This window comes from Bicyclus anynana, chromosome 7, assembly GCF_947172395.1.
Source record: "Bicyclus anynana chromosome 7, ilBicAnyn1.1, whole genome shotgun sequence".
NCBI classification, from domain to species: domain Eukaryota; kingdom Metazoa; phylum Arthropoda; class Insecta; order Lepidoptera; family Nymphalidae; genus Bicyclus; species Bicyclus anynana.
The window spans coordinates 17,554,557-17,577,434 of NC_069089.1; the positions used below are offsets into that span (position 1 = coordinate 17,554,557).

Sequence of the window (22,878 nt, forward strand, 5' to 3'; positions counted from 1 at the left end):
TCACCAGTAGACCCAATTCTCCCAATTCGTACCACTACTACAACATAAATAAAATAGGCAGATATCATGACGGTTTTGTAAAAAGTAAGCCCTGGCATTTGATTTTCGATTCCTGATATACTAATATAGATAAAATAGGATTCTTAAAACCATCGCCTGCCATAGTCTTACTCCAAATTTGATGTAAACTTTGACAAACATTGAGAAAATTCGCAAAAATGGACCATCTCAGACGTATGCGGTGGTGATTTTGAGGAGACGGTTGAGGTACGGAGGGGGAGGGTGGAAGGTCTTACCGCTCCGACCTTCAATCTATCGGAAGTCCCTACGAACCCTACATCGCATAGTAATGGCCCACTTTATCAAGTCGCGTGAACCCACGCAGCCCATTACCCCTAAACTTTGTACATCTCGAAAACATTGATGGTTTTCGTCAGTTTCAATATTAAAAGATCGAAGTGAAATGAACCTAATTCAATTTGTTATAAAGTTATTTATCCTGTGATAAAGAAACACTTTGTTTTGATTTCAATTCGAATCTTTCAGTTGTGTTTTGGTATTGAATGGAAACGAAGGTGGCTTATTCGAACTTAGTACTATCTTGCGTTCTTAGTAGAACTTGATAAGCGTCTTTAGTAGCGATTGGCGGGGTTAGGATAATAATGTTAAATTCTCTAACGATCACTAAAATAACCGGGATCGTGCTCTCAGAGGCATGTTACACCACCAACTTTCGACAACTCCGGGCTGAAAATTTTTACTAATAGAAAACAAAAGCTTTAGCATTACAGCCAGACTTCAACCTCAGTAAACTGAAGCTACTGGTTTACATGATGTCTCACATAATAACTGCTGCGTTGTAGAATTCATAGAAACTTGAAAAATATTAGAGATGAATTTTCTTTCTTTGACAAAGTGTATTCGTTCATTTTCCAATAATGATTTCTGAATTTAATTCAAAATGATGGTTAAAAACAATCGGCACATCTTTCGAAGCTACAAATGAAGAAAAGTAACTGCTGAGTTAAAACAATACTAATTAGAAATCTAAAACCGATTAAAACCTCGAGCTATTTGCATTGGAAGGAAAGACTGTAATTAGTAATTAACAAATTGCGGGTCCACGAATAAGCCGGCTTATATGCCCTCGATAAGAGCCGGCAGCTTCTAACGTATTGATGGCAATTGACCCCATGCGATGGACTCGACCCATCAACCTATCAAACTCTCAATTGGCAGCTAGGAAGGCTGTCCGTGTAAACAGGCCATACTTCCGTAAACCAATATTTTCTTATGTCGTAATATCCTCCCATACAAAACGCGTTTGTTAAACACCGCAGAAGATTTCCAATCGTTAGATACATTGAAGGTTCTTCTGAAGATAATTGTGCCTCTCAGTATATGTCTACTAAAGCCCCGTGTTCCCTTTCTAGAAGAGTCATAAATAATGTGGTTTTCTATAGTTAAAATAATTTTCACAATTACTTCAATAGATCCTGTGACTACACCCTACAATCTTGCAAACACAGAAACTCATAAATATTACGTATAATAGATTAAAATGATTTATTATTCGTATTATAAAGAAATTTTTAAACGGCGCATACCAACACAAGATTTTATGAGACGTGTAAGATAACATTTAGATTAAATTGTGAAGAGATTTCTTATTTTAAAGAGATTCCCAATATCTTACCTTTATGTTCAATCTCAATGGAATAAACGCATTTTTGTATATTTGGCAGATATGAGAAAATAGCCCGTACAGTAGTTTTCCCCTTGTCTCAACGCTATTTTGAAAACGCATTTTAGTTTTATATGTCAGAAGTTTTGCCGGTCAACTACTATTATGAAGAAACGAACGTCGAAGTGCTAAAAGTTTAATATTGTAGTGTAACTAATAGCTCTATATTTACACTAATGTTTGGCAATAGCACCGATGCAATAGTCGCGCAAGGTTGCCCAGTGTTTGTAAACGGGCTTAGCGCAGTTGTTTACAGCTTACGTACGAGTACGCACCGATCTGCATTTAACTGATCAAATTCATCATACAAAGCGAGACACATTTTCAGGTCAGATGGTCAAAACTGCATTTTTCACACTAACCTAAAAACCATCGAGAGACCGCTAACCGACTAAGCATAATTACTCGTATTATCAGTTTCATCATTTTCAACTGATGAACGCCCTCTTATAGATATAGGCCTTTTGTAGGGACTTCCAAATACCACAGACTCGAGCATCATGCAGCAGCAGTTCCCTGTTACTCGCTTTATGTCATTTGGCAACCTAGATGGGAGTAGATCAACACTGTGCTTTCTGATGCGGAGTTATTTAGCTTAAGTTTGGTGTGATCGAAAATTCCATCCGTCAATCTTGTACGTACTAATATTACAAATGTTCAACAGAAAGAAAGAAAGAAAATGAGGAAGTCCGTCTGTCTGTTACTATTTCACAGCTAAACCGTAGAACCGATTTAGCCGTATTTTGGTGGTATATTTTGGAACTTGGAGCAGCTTACGTGCTACTTTGTATCCCGAAAAATACAATGGTTCCAGCAGGATTTGCGAATTTCAAGTAAACGGCGTCACGCGTGTCTACTAGTTAAAATATAATTGTTGTAGTAGGTAGATACTGTGATCGCTCCCCAAGCGTCAAACCGTCGGTGTGTTCCACTCGAACGCCTGTTTTCTTGCCCAATGCTCATGACATTCGTTGACATTTGAGTATCTACTTATTGACATTTTCCACGCAATTGTGGTTTCTAACGAGAATAATTGCGGAGTTGGAACCAAGAACTAAGTCTAAGGCCCGGTGCACATTTTTATTTCAACGTAAGCAATAATAGTAGGATGAATTAATGAATATTAAATGAACGAAGAAACGTTAATTTTAAAATTTCGTCACACAACACGTTGCCTTAGCACTAGTGTAATATTTCATTGGAAATGCCACGATCATAGTACCTATATGCATAAGAACACCCACTCTGTTATGTTTGGCACAACCTTGAAAAGGGATCACCATTGGACTCCATGAACAAAGCAATAACAGCGACGATTTTTAGCTCTTAACTTGATCCAGGTGGCATCGTGGACATTTCCATGATGCCACTTGTAACCACGCAACGACATAAAATTTGTAAGAAATCGAAAAGTACCAGAGTATGAATTAATTGACAGTGCACCTTAAGGATATTCCGGAACACACGGAACCACTGTTGAAAGAAACTTCTAAGCGCTCGTTCGCACAGATACATATTCGTAAAATGCTTGTTTGCTCATGCATTATATTGCGGTTCGCAAATATGAGCCGGCCATAATGACTCGTGATCGTGATCCTATCATAGCGAAGACCCTCAACTGGACCATTTTGTAGAAAACTCAATTTAAAAACCGTAAAATTTCGGGTAACATATATTCCGTTATTTTCGTAGGATGCTATCATCCTGTAGAGTATGTCGTACTATTTACAGGACATCCTGTATTAAAGATGGTCATTATAGTGACTCTGTAGCCAAAAACTGTAAGATAAATAATAGTAATCGATCTCAATCAACAGCATTAAGACGAGTTATATTCGTGCGTCCATTGGCGATATATTATGTCGGAACGCAATAACTCGTAGAGTCGTAACCTACAGTACTAAATGCCAAACGCGAATTGGGTTATGACAGCAAATATCACAGCAAGTGACCAATTAACTCAAAATTCATACATATAAAGAGGGTATTTTATTTGGGCACAAGGAACTACAATTTGCCTTGCTCTGAATCGTAAACACAAGATAACTACACCTAGTCATGAATTATAAAATTAGACGCTTTTAAATTTTCTTAGCAGTGATAGCCCAGTGAATATGACCTCTGCCTTCAATACCGGAGGGTGTGGGTTCGAATCCGGTCCGGGGAATGTACCTCCAACTTTTCAGTTGTGTGCATTTTAAGAAATTAAATATCACGTGTCTCAATCGGTGAAGGAAAACATCGTGAGTAAACCTGCATACCAGAGAATTATCTTAATTTTCTGCGTGTGTGAAGTCTGCCAATCCGCATTGGGCCAGCGCGGTGGACTATTGGCCTAACCCCTCTCATTCTGAGAGGAGACTCGAGCTCAGCAGTGAGCCGAATATGGGTTGATGACGAAATTTTCTGAATTCGTTACATATTTTTTCGTAGTCAAAGTTTTCGTGAGAATGCCCACGTAGTTCCCGTTTTCGTGAGTAAACGTTTCGTTTTCGCGAGAATACGGGGATGAAATATAGTCTATGACACTCACGAATAATGTGATTATCTACAGTAGTAAAAGAGTTTCAAAATAGTTTCAGCAGATCCAGAGATTACCCCTACAACACTACAAAACCTCTTTATAACATTTATAGATTCACAAAAATGAGCTTTACAACGAATGTACTGTAGGTACCAGTTATAGACTAAACTATAGATGTTCACGGTGAACTGTTTGCGTTTCATGTCGATTGCAATAACAAGTAACATTGTTTCCAGTGCTCATGTAAATATTTGTGAATGCAGTTCGTTATTAGTACGAGAAGGTGCGCGTTGATGGATGTAATCTAAATTGAAATATCGTTTTTTTGCAAGTTTAAATATAAAAGTCAGTTCTTCAGGTAATGGGAAATCTTTTTCTGAGATACCCGGCTTACTGGGGCAAAAACGGGTTATGTAGGAACTTATCCACCAAAATCCCCTCGGTGGTCACCCCCAGCGCCTTCTTGTAGACGGGATCTCACAAAGACTCACCAGTGTCTCTGTTCGTTGAGCTTCTAGTGTTCGTCTTTAAGGTGGTGATAATTATTCTTCTAGCTTCTAGTACTGCGTATTTTGTGCCACTGCGTACTGTTTTCAGGGGCTGTAGATTATAAGCAGGCAGAGCCCCGCTCTGGTTGCTTGCGACTCTGAAGTCCATTCTCTCGGGACTTCTAATTGAATTTATGGAATTAGATACTTTAAATATGCTTTTGTATAATTAGAAAGTATACAAAACCTTATTTTGAAAGCCTACATAATTTTTAAGTTGCAATCTATTAAACATATTATAATGCAATCTATTAAGCATATTGTGTTTTTAAGGTTAGTGTAAAGTTTTACCAAAATAGCTTATATTCCTAAATCTGTTTATGATACCAAGTGTATTCGGCATTCTGTTTAATTCAGAAGGTTTTATAATTATAGTAGTAGCTAGTTTATTTTTCAATTTAGGTAATAATTTAGACAATTTAGTTGTTTTAAACCTAGCATGAATCTATAAATCGTTGTCAAACAAGCAGCCGCTGTAGCCAAGTACGACGCACGACGGCACAAAGGCACGACGATTCTCTTTCTACGATAGCAAATGTCATTCCCACACATTTTTCTAGTTTTCGAAGCGTTTGCTATCGTAGAAAGAGAATCGTCGTTCCACTTGGCTACAGGGGCAGTTTAAAATTAGATTGACGTGCGGGAGATTTAGACGCAATAATTTTCTCTCAGATTTTATTTTCTTCGTACAACCTTAGTTCTGATACACTGAGTAGGTCAACAACATCTGAATGGGTACATCATTTATCTTTGCTGATGTTTGTGTTATAAAATTTGTTTTGATTTTTTTTTTGTAAATCGTAAATATTTTTAGTATTTTAGGTCAGCGTGGGGTTCACCGGGCAAAGACTACGAATCTACTTGTTTGATTCTATTATTTATATTTAGTAGAACTTTGTGTAAATTAATAAATGTCGGTGTAAGTCCGACTACTTTAATTGTTACTTATTATGGGGACGCCCGCGACTTTTAACTACTCGTATAAACCTTTCTTTCCTATCGCTCTATCTATTGCTGAAAACTTCATTAAAATCCGTTGCGTATAGAGCCTAAAGTACCTATTATTAAGGATCGGGATCGAATCCAAGGCCTCGACGTTAAGTCCGATTGTACCGCGGAGCTATTGAGGCTCTTGAATAAAAGACATAGACATAGATCTAAACGTGATTTCTTTTGTTACAGAAATATGTGGTCAGCACAGATCGTAGTGGCGACATCCATGTCCATGTTCAGGTAAGAGAGATTATTATTTTTGACAACCTGGCGGTCCGGGTTCGATTCCCAGATTTTATATTTTCTTAATTGGCTGAAGTCTTGGTTGTAGGTATGGGACGTGGGTAGGTACCACAATACCAGAAAAGAAGTAATACCAAGCGATTTAGCGTCCCGGTATGATGCATACTATGACAGAGCTCGAAGTACCTGTTACAGAAAACAAAAAGAAAGAAAGAAGCAAATAACCTAAATGAAATATTCTCAAACACAGCAACTTAAGAAACAAGTAAAGAAAAAATTCGAAAACAGTAAATTAAATACGAGTTGATGTGTTTCATCTTCCAAGTAACATATTTTGCTGATTAACAATTAATTAATTTTTGCTCAATTTTTATATAAGTACTTGTAAATATAAATATTTTTGTCGCTTCAACTTGTTTCCCTGTAAACAGCTTTATTGGTTTATTTTTTCCAGTCGAGAGAGGTTACAGATTAGATTACCTTCTGATGCGAACAAATTCAAATAAGACAATAAAGCTTTTAAATCTTTTTATCCAATTATAATTTCAAAGCAGACTAATCTGCATCTCCAGGAAAATTTGCATTTTGAATATTTTTTTGGCAAAGCGTTACGGTAATTTAATCAAGAATGGATCGAACGGTCGAGTGTAAAGGAGACACAGAAAAACAGTATTTTTTAAAATGAGGTTCAATTCAAAAAATATGAAGGTACCTTTCATATTTTTCACTTACCTCTTACTAGAGTCTCTCCATTACTGAAGGTAGGCCAGCTTTCTAAACTTTTCCTTGTCCATGGCTAGGCGAAAAAGTTCTTCGATTGTCTTTATGCCAGTCCACTCCCTTATGTTTCGTAGCCAGGACTTCTTTTTCTTCCTACTCCTCTTTTGCCTGCAATATTTTTTTTCACGGGAGTAGATATTTTTTTTCATCTCTATGTTAACGCAACACTGCAATTTCACTTCATGTTAAGTGACAATAGTAAGCTAACGGCCATGGCTAGTTGCCTCGACCAGTGACAGAAGGGCTAATTTATTTTTCGCGCAAAGAATCCTGCCTGGCTATCGCGCGGAAATGCAGCCAGATTCTTGCCACCATTCCACGTGGGCATGATTTGTATTGTTATTAGGTTATGTAAGCTTAAGTTCCTTATGTTGTATTCTATGTTAATAAAAAAGTGACGATGTTATTTGATCTAAAGCTAAGAAAATTTATTTAGCACGGCGGGAACCTATTTCTCAATATAACAAAAAAAAATCTTCGCTAATATCCGACGAAATTGACAATATAAGCTCTATCAGTGCCTTTTCACATGTGACCGGAAGTATTTCCTGCCCATTATATCTCTTTAATGGGACAAAATCTTTTTTCGTCGGGTCTCTAACCATTCGGTCTAATAAAACGTGTCACAGTCTTCCTCAGTTTTGTAGAAGGTGCGATCATTTTGAGTTAGGGTTACAAACAGCTTTAAATTACAGTGAGACAAAAAGGTATATTAAGTATCTTTTTACTTTATAAAATAAAATATATTTTACTTTATTTTATTGTTCATAACTAAATTTTAAACGTAATTTTCATGCTGCATATACCAGGGAATCGTACCAAAACATACGCAGGTATTTATATATTTGTAGATAATTTTCAATTATGTAATCATCATTCGAAACAAAATATTTTCATAAAATTTGTTGCACACTGGTACACTGTACGCAATAAGTGGGTGAACGATAGAGTCGTCGCAAGTTACCCGTTGTTCACTAAAATCAGACGTAGGGAAAAAATATACGGGAAAGAATTTCTAAGCATGCTAATTAATTAATTGACATATCATCCTAGTCAGCATCAACTGTTAGTGCTCATCAATGTGTACGGGTGTTTTATTTTTCTTATATATATTCTTTATTGTTTATATCATGAAAAGGTAGCAGTAACGCTACAACGACTTTCCAGTTAGTCAAAGAAATAATATTCAAGATTGTTAGTCATAAATATATTTTAGAAAAATAAATAGATTTCTCAGGGCTTGCGAACCAACCCGCTTGAGGCACGCGTAGCAGTGTGCGACAATCTTTGCTCATATCAATATACTCGTATTCATTATTTAACAATGATTTAAAATTATTATTTAGACAAAATCTTCTAGAACTGTACCTATACATATTAATTATTTATCCTTGTACTTTTGGTTTATTACTCTTAATTCAGTAAGTCTATTTTTGGTTTAATCCCTTTATTTTGGATTTTTCTTTATTCTTTTCAGGTCTTTCCTATTTCATGAATTATACCTTCTTCTGCATTTATTATGTTTATAAGATATGGTAAAGCACATTTCTTTTTAGATTACACCTAGGTTAGTAGCGTCTAAGTTTACAACGCACATATAAATAAGTTAAATTAGCTTCATAATTGGTCAAGATTAAAAACTTTAGTCTAGAACGTTGTTCGAGTAGATCTACTAAGCAAATTAAGTTGGGGATTTTAACTTGAATTTTACTTGATATATGGAACTGATGTCATCAATTTACTCTACAGCTAACCTTACAGTAAATAGTAATACACAAACCAGCAAAATACGCGCGTGCATACCCCTTCTCGCAGTCTGCTACTACCATTACTACGCTAAACTAAATGAAAACTTTCTAAGAAAAGTTTGTTTCCAATTTCCAGGGTGACTTGAGCATGCAGGACAAGCGATGCGTTTTCATTACCGTACACGACCTAGGGACCAACCGTAAGTACATCCTAAACTATCTAAACTAAGATAAAGAAGCTAAATATGTCTGCTAAATATATGAAACTGTAGTTTTCGAGAGAGGAGAGTCTATCGTGAATTCAATCAGGCTTGTGGAGCTTGATTGGCAGGCCACTCGATGCATCAAATGCAATGCAACTGAAACAGAGACAACAGAGTTGGAAATGATCATGGAAATAGTTTGGACGTACACGAAATGTTTGAATGTTTGTTGTTTTGAGAACTTTCTTAAATAAATAAATTAAAAAAACCCGACTGCATAAAACATAAAATATAAAAACTGAAAGGAAAAATATAAGTCCTGTCCAGTGTAGAAAGCAATTAAAAACAGTCGGGACCAATATTGGATAGAATGATTTTAGTTTGCATTATTTATTAATAGGTCCCGATAATAATAACATAATATTTTTGTAAATGTAGTTTTTTATAACATGGACATGATATACCTTAAAATCTTCATGATGAGCCCTTGAATTAGATAAAAAAAATCACCTCGCGTCTATAGCGACTCACAGCGTAACACTTGGGTGCCTGGTGCACGACGGCTGAAATAAACGGAACAGCTCTCTAAGGGCGTCTCCTATGAGACTCGGGCCTCGACTTAGAGGGCCATTCGGGAGGGTGTAACCGTGACCTGAGTGAATAAGTCCGGACGCCCCCGAGATCGTGAGTTAGAAAACCCACGTCCGGGTGACGTTAGATATCGGGGACCTCGTCTTCGCCGGCGAAGACGCTGTGTAGCTTGTGTCGTCATGTCATCGTCAGGGTCGTAAAGGTCGTTTTTGGGATGTCTCTGCTTAGAGTTAGCGTTAAGGTTGGGAGTGTAATTGCAAGCCTCAACCACTAGTTGGTAGGGGTAGATGACAGCTCTGTCAGAATAGTTTTGAGAGAGCTGTTTCATGTATTTAGCTATTGTCGGTTGCGGTAATAAAGAAAGTGCCATAGTTATATACATACAAGATGCGCGCAAAAAGCATATCTCTTCTTGCAGTCGGGTAAAAGAGAACTGTTATCAGCTTGAGATGTTACTGAATTCTGCTCCAGACACTTCAATGGTGGACTTCGTCAACTGTCCAGCCATGGCGGAGATCAAGGAGCGCTCCTGCTTCATACACGTGGACGTGCCCGGACACGAGGAGAACTCCCCAGACCTGCCTGAATCGTGAGTAGGACAAACTGACTTAATGCTTAATACTCCTGCTTCGTTGTTCCAGCAATTAGGTTAGGTTAGTTAGAATCACAAGGTTCTAAACATTGGGCTGTTCTTTTCAGTTAACATTTTCAGCCCGGAGTTATGAATCTTGCGGTGTTAAACGTTAGTCGTCGGTCCCGGTCATTATTATACTAATATTGATCTAATAAAAAACAATTATTTTTTTATTATCAACCCATATTCGGCTCACTGCTGAGCTCGAGTCTCCTCTCAGAATGAGAGGGGTAAGGCCAATAGTCCACCACGCTGGCCCAATGCGGTTCGGCAGACTTCACACACGCAGAGAATTAAGATAATTCTCTGGTATACAGGTTTCCTAACGATGTTTTCCTTCACCGATTGAGACACGTGATATTTAATTTCTTAAAATGCACAGAACTGAAAAAGTTTGAGGTGCATGCCCCGGACCGGATTCGAACCCAGACCCTCCGGAATCGGAGGCAGAGGTCATATCCACTGGGCTATCACGACTCTACTGGGCTATCACGGCTCTAAAAAATACTATAATCTCACAAAAGCAGCGCGAGTCAGATCATCATATTCACTTCCCCTGGCCCTATTGTAGACAGTTGAAATGATAACAACTTTTGCTGATAATAATGACGCTTATACTATGGTTGATAATAATAACTGATAAAACACGCTTTCCTTACGTCCAAAACCAAATTCCTTGCCATTTCAATTTGCTTCTGTCACGGATGAGGAAGTAAAAAGAAATATTATGGCCATCAAATCAGATGCTATAGGGTGTGATCTGGTGAGTCGAAAGATGATCCTTTTAGCACTTGACGGCATACTAGATATCCTTTGTCATATCTTTAACCACTCTCTCTCTACAAATACTTTTCCTAATACTTGGTGTTTAGCATACATTGTTCCTATTCCGAAATCTCACAGTCCTTCAACTTTCTCTCAGTACCGTCCTATTTCTATTCTTCCTTTTCTATCCAAAGTTCTAGAACGTATAGTGCACAAACAATTATTATTATATCTCTCTGAATTTAATATACTAAATCCATATCAATCTGGATTTCGCACTGGGCACAGCACTGTCACTGCACTTATCAAAATTTGTGATGATATTAGATACGCCATCGATAACCAGCTCCTTAGTGTTGTTACCTTACTTGACTTTTCGAATGCATTCAATACTGTCGATTTCGAGATTCTCCTAGCAGTTCTAAAGTCAATTAATATTTCTCCTGAAGCTTTGGGTTGGTTTCGGTCTTATCTTTATGATCGTAATCAATGTATTCGGGTTAATGAGAAATTATCTTCTCCGAGTATATTAAACGCAGGTGTTCCTCAGGGCGGTGTGCTTTCTCCGTTACTCTTCTCTATTTACATTAATTCTATTACTGATCTCCTCTCCCTCTCCTTCCATTTATATGCTGACGATCTGCAAATTTATGTATCATCACCCGCTGACTCGCTTGACAATGCAATAGCCAGTCTAAATACTGATCTTAATACAGTCAGTGCTTGGAGTAAATCCTACGGATTGTCGGTAAATGCAAGTAAATCACAAGCAATTTTGATAGGGTCACGTCAACAAATTTCGAAAATTAATACTTCATCTCTTCCTCCCCTTTTATTAGATGGAACTGAATTAAATTTTAACAGTTCAGTCAAAAATCTCGGCCTAGTTATGGATGAATGCTTTTGCTGGACACCCCAGGTTGCTGCTGTCAGTCGGAAGATCTTTGCGGTTATTAGCAGGTTGAGAAGGTGGAAGAACTTGTTTCCTCTTAAAACTAAGATTTCTCTTGCTCAATCGCTTCTTCTTCCATTACTCGATTATGCCGATTCTTGTTACTGTGACCTACCACAATATCTCCTTAACAAGCTTGAACGCCTTCAAAATTTAGTCATTAGATTCATATTTGGGTTAAAAAAATTTGACCACATTTCTGAATTTCGTGCTCAATTAAAATGGTTGACTATAGCTCAGCGTCGTAATTTTCACATACTTTCCTTGCTTTATTCTATACTTAATCACTATCATTCTCCTCCGCACTTAAAAGAAAGGTTTCACTTTCGCGGTTCTAACCACCTTCTCAATCATCGATACAGCAATGATAATAAGTTATCTATGCCATTTAGTCGGACTCACCGCTATTGTGAGTCGTTCACTGTTAAGGCGGTAAAACTATGGAATGCCGTGCCGCGGGATATTCGTCATTCTCAGTCGATTCATATATTTAGACGTCGTCTTAAAGACTACTTTTTATCACAGTAATATATTTAGGTATGTAATATCAATTTAAGTAAGTTTATTTTATTGTATATATATATACATATATATTATTAATGTTAATATTGGTATTTATGTATTTTAATTTTCTTAGTTTATGTAAGTATATTTCATTTATTTTTTATTGTACAGTATTTTAAGTCGATATTTGCGCACCAACCACTTCTCTTTGTAAACGTGAACTCCTTATAATAACGGTTGCCTGGAAGATATCACTTTAGAGATAAGGCCGCCGTTACACCATTGTTTGTATTTTACTTGGTTTGTTTTTGTAAAATTTTGTTATTTTGTTTTTGGTGTAATAAAGTGTTTTATTATTATTATTATTAATGACGTTATGATTTAAGACTAATACTTATACCACTTTGAAGTATAAACACGCTAGCAAGGATTTGAAACTTACATAAAATACACCCTTCATGATTCTACAACGAGAGTGGAGATGATCATATTTGACAGCTTGTAAAATTATCAGATATTAATAATCTTTACTGATTTAATTTCCGAGGCACGCTTTTAATACCAGGTTAATATTTATAAATATTTCATAGTTGGACTTTTTTCTCTTTTCTTTTTCACAGTTACCCATTCCCCTCACTCCAGACCCTAGGTGAAGATCTGATCACAGTGCTGGACTTCCTCCATGTTCGCTACGCGGTCGGTCTCGGTGAGGGGGCCGGAGCCAATGTCCTCGCCCGGTTCGGCATCGCCCACCCTCGCCGCCTTCTCGGCCTCATCCTGGTGAACTGCTCCGGGTCCACGTCCTCGGTCCTAGACGCCTTCCGGACAAGGTTCTCCCGCTGGAAGGGCACCGACATATCGCAGTCGGAAGAGGATTTCCTCATATACCACAAGTTTGGACACGTGAGTTTTGTGACCGAGCTGCTTGCCTATAGCTACCAGGTATTGCATTTGTTTCTTTCTGTCATTAATACTACTAACTGATGCGATGTTTGGACAACGATATCACGTAATATATTTTACCCCTATATATATTTTATGATCGAAACGGGTGAGCTGATTTGAATAACATTTAATATTTATGCTGTGCTTGTGTTATTGCCTACACAGGTGTCATAAAATGGCGGCTAGAGAGTAGAGACCAAAGGTAGAGACATTTCCTCTCTGCCAGCGAGAAGACAAAGTCAAAATTCCGAATCAACGATTACCAAAACCTATATATTATTTACCAATACAAATAAGGTAGTAATTTATAAAATGTCGCGTATCTATCTAACTATCAGTAAGATAATTATCATTGGTTGTCCATACATCTGTTGACCTTTATTAAGCTGAGGAAATTGTTTTATTGACGGTTGACATGGACATGCATGGTCCAAATATTCCTAAGACGGTATGTTTTTTTACTTTTACTTATCAGTGTAATATTGCAGTACATCGCTTGTAAAGAATGTGTGTGCTAATAAGGTTATTAGAGCCTATAATAAGATCTTTTAAAACATTTTCCTTATCCACATGCTATTTTCTTAGAATGTATGTATGTACTCGTACTATGTAGAATGAGTTTTCATTATTATTTTTGTCTTGAACATCATCATAGGTGATTACAAAGACCCATCCACATTCAATTCAGCGATTTTTAAAATAATCTTATTTATTTTTATTATTAGAAATAAAATATTTTTATATAGGAATAAAAAAAAGTAAAACGATATATTAAATAATACCAAATACTTGCTTAATAATTGCCAAATAAATGAAAAAATTAACCTTATTAAATGATACGAGTCTATAAAAAAGATACTTGCAAAGTCTTCTTTGTGATCGAAGAAACTACACAAAACAAACAAAATATATTAATACTTATCGTGGTTAAAGAAAAATTATTGTACTATATAGTATAATGAAATTTTTGGTGTATATATTTATGTTATATTTTTGTGTTTGTTTATGGTAAAGCATTAAATATTCAAAAGGTCTCTGTATACGTCTATGGTTTCATCATTTTCAATGTTTTAATTTCATTTCAGTGTTTCTATGTTCTATGCTTTATTTTATTCTTCTAAGAAAATAGATTTTTACTAACACATTAATTTCTATTGTATCTTATTTGTTATCGTGTGCCTTTTTGTATTTATTTCATGATGTTTGTTTATTATACTAGAATTGTATGTTGTTCATCAGAATGTACGAATTACAAAATATGAATGTCTACTACATCTTTACCTTATATTTCATTCTATATGTTGCCTCATCCGCGTAGATTTTGTAGTTAAAATGTTAGAATAGATTATAAATTGGTTATTTTTGTAGATATTGTACTATTAATAGTTATGATAAAATTAGCAAAGGAACAAAATAATTTCCAATTTCCATAGCTTCACCAATATAGTTTTTTATTTTTTTATTAACTTAATTGTCACTCTATCCTACCTTTAGATACACAGAACGATCAATTATTGTATTGTATTGATGCACACGTCGGCCGTGCCAGTGGCACTTAAAAATAATATATTTTGCTATTTGTAAAGTAGGTATTATTGAAAAATAAAAACATTTTATAAAAGGACCAACTGTTACTGGAAATATTATATTTTAATAACGATATAGAAGCACCAAAAACATTTGCGCACTACAAAAATTGTCTCCCTGTATTTTATAAAACTACAGCAAATGTACAGGTTTGATTTTTTAACATTGTGACACACCTTTTTGCTAAATGAACGATCGAAGTGAACGTCCTGAACATTAGCATTTGAAGGAATATACCTAGATTTTAGAATGAACACTTAAAAAAGATTTTATTATAATTTGTGCAGCAAATCTCGAGCGACTCGTGCGAGGCGGGCGAGCGAGAGCGCATGCTGGCGGAGTACCGCTCGCGTCTGCGCGGAAACCTCAACACGCACAACATCAAGCAGTACGTGCGCGCCTTCATACAGTGAGTTCCTTTGATACTGTAGCATGTCTCGAGCGACGCGTGCGAGGCGGGCGAGCGAGAGCCCATGCTGGCGGAGTACCGCTCGCGTCTGCGCGGAAACCTCAACACGCACAACATCAAGCAGTACGTGCGCGCCTTCATACAGTGAGTTCCTTTGATACTGTAGCATGTCTCGAGCGACGCGTGCGAGGCGGGCGAGCGAGAGCGCATGCTGGCGGAGTACCGCTCGCGTCTGCGCGAAAACCTCAACACGCACAACATCAAGCAGTACGTGCGCGCCTTAATACAGTGAGTTCCTTTGATACTGTAGCATGTCTCGAGCGACGCGTGCGAGGCGGGCGAGCGATAGTGTGTGGCACAATTTTAAAATTGTGCCACACACCACAGTGCAGAAGCACAGATACAGCGTCCGATGCCTCAACTACCTGAGCAAGGCAAGATCAAGACTCAAGTAGTAGAAGCATCCAACAACAAACTGTCATTTTAGGCACAACCTTGAAAAAGGTACCAGCTCAGCATATTGTTGTATGATCCAAGCAATTGCTGGAGTATAGTATACATTTTTGAGTGTCCGGCTTGCGCGGATCTGAGATTGGTGGCACAGGGAACGCACAGCGCCGTAATCTCTCAAAATTTGAAAACGCGTATGCTGAATAGCAAAAAAGATTGGCATGCATTCGCACAAATGATAACAGAGACAATGAGGAGAAGAGAGATTAGAGAAAAAGATGAGAAGAGGAAGAGATAAATTCGTAAGAGAGGGGCATGAAGTAATGCATTGCGGTCCCTGCCAACCTAGGAGTACAGAGGAGGTTATTTTAGTCCGTGCAAGTCGAACATGCCTTGTCAACAGGCAGGAGTCCGCAGGGATTTTTTTCCTCCAGGAAAAATATAAAATATATAAATAAAAAATAATTTGAGATATTGGGTTTTCGGTTACGTTCCATAATTTTATTTTTTACATTTTCAAGTCATTGACTTTCGCAATCTTGAATTGGCCTTTTCATTTTTGTCGTGTTTTTAAATTTAAAAAACCTTGAATTTTAAAGAATGTGACAAGTACACTTCCTTATTAACATAAGTACCTAAAATATCTTATACTTATACTACTTTCTGTTTATTTTATTGTTAACATATGCATGCATACATATTCAAATAATTAACTAGCAACGAAAGTATGTTATTTGTATATATAATATACATTTCTGATGTATGTTACCTTCAGTATTTTTAGAGTTCTGTATCCAAAGGATAAAACCTATTTCTAAGAGTCCGCTGCCCGTCCGTCTGTATCTCATTACCCGTGATAGTTATTTTTTTTTAAAGAATATTTGCAATATATTTTTAAATATGACCAATATTCCCGTTCCCCTCCAATTAGTCGAAAAAGGCTGTGTTAGGAGTGGGTACGACAATAATCCAGCGGGGGTTCAAACTACCACCTCTCGGTGAGAAGTCCCCTTTACCACTGAGCTATTGAGGCTTGCGTTATTTGAGTTAGAGAGTTGACATTTTCTCAGATTATTATTTATGTATTTATGTTGCCGCTATAACAACAAATACTGAAAAAAAAATTAAATATTTAAGGTAGCTCCCATACAACAAATGTTTTTAAGAAATTAAATATCACGTGTCTCAAACGGTGAAGGAAAAACATCGTGAGGAAACCTGCATACCAGAGAATTTTTCTTAATTCTCTGCGTGTGTGAAGTTCGCCAATCCACATTGGGCCAGCGTGGTGGAGGCCTAACCCCTCTCATTCTGAGAGGAGACTCGAGCTCAGCAGTGAGCCGAATATGGGTTGATAATGATGATAATGTCTGACAGAGGTGACATTATCAGGTTTAGGCTTAGTTGCCGCAAGATTAGTCAGATTTCTGCAGAAAATAACAAAACTGATTTTACGAACTTCCGAAAAGTGTCTCTAGTTAACGTTTATATTCTTCCCAGCCGCAAGGACCTGGTGCTGCGAGGCTGCCAGCCCGACATCCTGCTCATCACCGGCATGCTGAGTCCGTACTCCAGTGTGGTGGAGAAGATGTACAAGGAGCTGGACAAGGAGCGAGTCACCATGCTGAAGGTGGACCGCGCGGGGGATGTGCTGTCTGAAGCTGTGAGTAACTTTTGTCTGGTTATATAGAAGTACGCTAACATGCAAGCTCAGGACCATAATGCAAAAAAGAGGAAAAAATAGAGAAAGTGAGAGATACCACAAGGAAGATATTAGACTACAAGCCCTTGAACAAAAATTACATGTGAAATGAACCAACATGAATAACGCTTAGAAGGTTGTTACTATATCAGAAAATAACTCTGAGCACTATGCCGTCTTTTCTGAGCGGTACAGGTGAGTACGCGTTTCACAGTATTCACAGGTAATTTTTGTTCAAGGGCTTGTAATCTATATGATATACACCCTATATTTATATGATATGCTGTACACCCTTTCTTTTAAAGGGTTACAGACAGACATGCTGTCATAAGGATAAGGTATTTATTGACTGTCTGTAACTTTTAGATATGAATAAATTTATTTTCTTTCTATATAGATTATTGATTATTATTTTAGTCTATACGAGTCATCTCCTGTCAAAAAGCAATCGCTCGTAAGAACGATTTTCTCATCGAACAAAAAAAAATGCAGAACTTATAGGTATTTTTAACAATGTTCATAATTTAATTCATGACGCCATTATAAATTTATGTAAAAAAATATTAATCTTAAACATATATTAGTATTTTACAGTGTCATTCAACTCTACTTTAATTTTACGGTACTCGATGGAGCATTGTCTATCGAAAGACAACTCGCTAAGGTGGTCACGATCCTCAGTCATGAGGGACCGAATGGAGAGAGAGAGAGAGAGATAGAGAGAGTTGAAAGAAATAAAATAAGTCTGCTGGGGAATAAGTAAATTTTGCCGCACTTCATTTTTGCTTCTCTGGCAAATTCAAATGTGTCGGGCCATTGTTTTCTTAATTGGTCCAGGTCTGGCTGGTGGGAGGCTTCAGCCGTGGCTAGTTACCACCCCACCGAGAAAGACGTACCGTTGTTTTGTAGAAACCAAAACGACTGTGGATTTTCATCCTTTTCTTAACAATTTAGCCCGCTTCTATCTTAGACTGCATCATCACTTACCATCAGGTGAGATTGTAGTCAAAGGCTAACTTGTAAAGAATAAAAAAAAAACCTACGTATGTGTGTACTCGCTCTTGACTCTGTAAACAGGAATAGGTCACCCGTGAAACTATCGTGACGAGTTATTGAAATATTAGAAACAGAGTCTAAAACAGTGTCATGTTACACCAAGCGTGAACACAAGTAGCGTCTACGCACTCGCCTTTGCACAAGCTTTCTAGTATTCAAGGACGAACCTTACTAGATCTTTTCATGTTATTTTTGACATAGTAATTAATACCTATGAACCCAGTAGATATTACCTCTTGCTCCGGTTCCGGAGGGCGTAGGTTCGAATCCGGTCCGGGGCATGCACCTCCAACTTTTCAGTTGTGTGCATTTTATGAAATTAAAATATCACGTGTTTCAAACGGTGAAGGGAAACATCGTGAGGAAACCTGCACACCAGAGAGTTTTCTTAATTCTCTGCGTGTGTGAAGTCTGCCAATCCGCATTGGGCCAGCGTGGTGGACTATTGTTACTAACCTAACCTAACCCTTATCATTCTGAGAGGAGACTCGAACTCAGCAGTGAGCCGAATATATGTGTTGATAATGATGAATTAATACCTACGAGTATGTTAGTTACATGAGCTTAGAAATGTTTTAAATTTATTTCTTAATAGAGATTAAAATAAAACCTACAAACGCTTTTTTCTTTTTAGAGTTCCGTACCTCAAAACGTAAAAAAGGAAATCCTTAAAAGTGCATCTTGTTGGCATTCACTATACCCTTTATTTCGGGAATGCGTGGCGTATCAAGTTGAAATGTAAACCGTACTCAACAATGTCGTACTACAGTCCTATGAAGTTAAGAAAACTTCAAACTTCTAAGTTTACGTTAAAAAGATACGGCCGTTTATTCAGCAAAAAACGCATATTTTTATATTAAACGCTCTCAAGGGAATCAAAACCCATAGTTTACTTCCTGACTTTTATGAAACTTGACAAGTAACATCGTTTTATGCTACAAGTACATGAAAAAATTTAAACTGTCATTTGTAATGAAGTCTTAAAAAGCAGGCTTCTAGATTTTTTCTATTTAAAATGATCTTACATACGGAACCCTCAGTGGGCGATTCCGACTCTCACTTGTCGGGTTTTTTTAAGTAATATAAAAGTAATAGTAATAATATAATAATTAATACTCGTAAGCGGATGTCTTTGAAAATGACGTGACCAATTAATTTGTTTTTATACCGATTCCTAATTATACAGGCTGCTCGGAAGTATTTCCCATAACTCTATAGGGTTTTATTCTGTAAAAAAAATTGGTTGTCTGTAAAGTCGGTTTACTGATGATAGTTGAATGTGACAACGTTCAACTATCGTCGATATCGAAAATACTGATGGAATGGTTGCATTTTTTCAAAGAAATTGTTTGTTTTTCTAAAATACTGTTTAATTTCACCAGAATATACTTTATTTCTTTTAAAAAAGTTGGGAACCCTAGAGCAAGGGAACGACGCATGACGTCATCTTTTTTGAGTGTGCAGCTCCATCGAATTATAAGACGTTGCCACGTCAAAATATCAAAATTTTTAAGGAATATGACTGTGTTCTAAAATGAATATTTAGTAAATAATATTTCTTCTGTAAATAGATCTCAAAACGTGTCCCTTAAACGCATACCTTTAATAATGACGTATTTTTCTTTAAAATGCACAACGGTGTCTTTTTGTTACCGAAAGGCGTGTGTCACATGATAGTCGGTATTATTTGAATTACTTTGTAAGTATGAAAACATATTTTTTTTTTTGAAATTACTAAAATACTACATAAGCAGTTCGGTTCAAGTGGTTTCGTTAATACATTGAATTTGGATTTGAATTTGGTGGTGGACTATTGGCCTAACCCTCGAGTCAGCTGAACTCAGCAGTGACCCGAATATGGGAAATATGGGAAATACTCCCGAGGACTCTGTAGATATGAAAGCGTCTAATTTGCTGACGATTAAAATTACCTATAACTCATCATTAGGTTGTCATATTGTTAAATTGATGACCTAATAATTAGTTACAGACTTAATGGTAATACAAGTACATATAATCATTGCATCAACATAACCTTGGCATCTAAAAGTATCATTGTCTGCACGCAAACATAGCTGCGATTTCAACAAAATACCTACTAAACTATTTTCATGTACATAACTAATTACAAACGTAAGTAATTTAAAATTATTAAGTACTGAACATGGCACATTTCAATTTGCCCAGCAATAGATACGAACATATACATCGACGCATCGCGTATTTCGTTTTCATCGTTCGATGTACTCGCGTCGCTTCCGACGTTCGTTGAGCAAAAGTAAAAGTTGAACGCCTCAGTCAGTTGCCGCGGTGACCCAGTCGCTGCAACCGTACAGAATACACTCGATAAATGCACTAATTTTGTATTATTTTCGTGCGCGGAATTCATCGAAATGCTAGCGATATTATATTTACTTTTGGTAATCGTTGTCGTGGCTATGGTAGTAGGCCTCTACCAGAAGAACACGAATATAATATGCAAGTCGAAGAAAAGGCTCGATGGGAAAACCGCCATCGTCACCGGTGGGACGTCTGGCATGGGATTGAGAATCGCCATGGATTTCGCTGATAGAGGTGCGAGAGTGATCGTCGCTTGTCCTTTTGTAGACGAAGGAGCTACTGGCAGGAAATTGATTGTGAGAAAAACTGGCAACGAAGAGGTAATCTTCAAACTGCTCGATCTATCATCCAACACGTCCATACGCAAGTTCGCAAACGACATACTTACAACAGAAAAGAGACTTGACATTCTGATAAATAACGCAGGAGTTGGCACTGTCGACGAATTTATCACCAAAGATGGCTTGAATTTTATAATGCAAGTGAATTATTTTGGGACATTTCTTCTGACTTTACTATTACTCCCGCTGTTAAAGAAATCTGGTTCTATTACAGAGCCAGCGAGAATAGTGAACACTTCGTCGGTTCTGCATAACATTGGAACTGTTAACTTTAAAGTGATGAACAGATTAAATCATTGGTATCTAATACAGTTGTATGGGAACAGTAAACTATGTTTGGTCTTATTTGCTCGGGAATTGACAAAAAGACTAAAAGGGACAAATGTTGTATGTAATTGCGTCGACCCAGGTGCCGTAGGAACGACCATTTTCAACTGTAGTGGAAAATATTACGGTGCTTTCGTGCAGTTTTTGTTTTCTGTACTGTTCAAGACGCCATGGGAAGGCGCCCAAACTGCTATTTACGCAGCGTTAGATAAGAAAGCTGGCCTTGTGAGCGGCGAGTACTTTAAGAATTGCAGAACAGGTCAAGCGAAGCAATGTGCATACGATGACAATTTGGCCAAAGAACTCTGGGAAGAATCTGTGAAACTTGTTAAGTTATGTGATGATGAACTTGAAGAGTGTTTCAACAAAAACTTATAAAATTAACAACCCGATGAAATCGCGTTGTTTGAAAATAAATATACAAAATCATTTCATGTATAATGCATGAATTAAATTAATTATATACTTATTTGAATATTTTAATTACGACCCTTTGAGGAGTATGCCGCATTAAATTTGCATTTGTAGCTATATATGAGTACGAGTATGTAAGAAATAACAAAATTACAGTAACTTGGTAGATGTGCTTTTGCATTCATTATGTTTTTATCGTTAAGAACGTTTTTAAGACATTCTCACAAATGCACTGTGTCGTAAATTTATACAAACAATAACTCGTCAAAATGTACAACATTGTACAAAAGCCCCCCTTATTTAAATCCCAAAGATAAACTGAGAACTAGAGAGAATCATCTATATTTAAGAAGTGTTAGTCTTTGACAGCACTTGTTTTTTTTTTTTCAAGAATACTAGCCACTAGCAGAACCCCGTGGTTATAGCCGTGTAGTTACATTCCCGTGGGAAAACGGGGATAAAAATTTGACATAATGTTATTCCCTAATACCCAATGCAGCTTTCCATTGGTGAAGTTTTCAAATCGGTCTAGTAGTTTCAGAGCCTATTCAATGCAAACACACAACTAATCAAATCTTTCCTCATTATAATATCAGTAACGGTGACTTTCAAGACATGACCAGGATTCCACTCTCTCCTTTATAACTGCTACTAACTAATATTATAAAGCTGAAGAGTTTGTTTGTTTGATTGATTGAACGCGCTAATCTCAGGAGCTACTGGTCCGATTTGAAAAATTCTTTCAGTGTTATATAGCCCATCTATCGAGGAAGACTATAGGCTATATATTATCCCTGTATTCCTACGGGAACGGGAACCACGCGGGTAAAACCGCGCGGCGTCAGCTAGTCTACCATAAGAGAGAATATGTGGAGCTGCGTAAATACTAACGACTTTGAACAATAATTTCCCTTTATTTAGATAGGAATCGTTGATCGCTAGTTTCCCGACTAGACCAGGCGCTGTGAGGTATTGAGTGTACATAATTCGAGGACCACATTCGCACAGTTTTGAACTCAGAAAAGCATGTAGATTACGATTCTGCATGTTGCCAGGTGTGTTAGTCCATCCTTTTGTT

The 22,878-nt window shown here is 37.1% G+C and overlaps 2 protein-coding genes across 8 annotated transcripts in view; both read left to right on the top strand.

The window, feature by feature from the left end:
* Window positions 1-22,878, top strand: part of LOC112045763 (uncharacterized protein ZK1073.1) — a 62,557-nt gene that overhangs the window by 33,950 nt on the left and 5,729 nt on the right. For 5 of the 7 annotated variants that reach the window (XM_024082076.2, XM_024082071.2, XM_024082075.2 and 2 more), the window contains 6 exons: window positions 5,999-6,049; window positions 8,717-8,780; window positions 9,846-9,963; window positions 12,850-13,171; window positions 15,049-15,170; window positions 17,121-17,283. In XM_024082076.2, coding sequence (XP_023937844.1) covers window positions 5,999-6,049; window positions 8,717-8,780; window positions 9,846-9,963; window positions 12,850-13,171; window positions 15,049-15,170; window positions 17,121-17,283 — 840 coding nt within the window. Of the gene's footprint in view, window positions 1-5,998; window positions 6,050-7,641; window positions 7,666-8,716; window positions 8,781-9,845; window positions 9,964-12,849; window positions 13,172-15,048; window positions 15,171-17,120; window positions 17,284-22,878 lie in introns of all 7 variants that reach the window. The other 2 variants (XM_052882366.1, XM_024082074.2) reach the window with 2 other exon arrangements.
* LOC112045764 (retinol dehydrogenase 11-like) lies at window positions 20,657-21,855 on the top strand. Its single transcript, XM_024082078.2, has one exon. The coding sequence runs from the start codon at window positions 20,772-20,774 to the stop codon at window positions 21,762-21,764; it is 993 nt and encodes a 330-aa protein (XP_023937846.2). The 5' UTR covers window positions 20,657-20,771; the 3' UTR covers window positions 21,765-21,855.

Coding starts and splice junctions, on each gene's coding strand:
- LOC112045764 (XM_024082078.2), top strand. CDS start 20,772: ATGCTAGCGATATTATATTTACTTTTGGTAATCGTTGTCGTGGCTATG.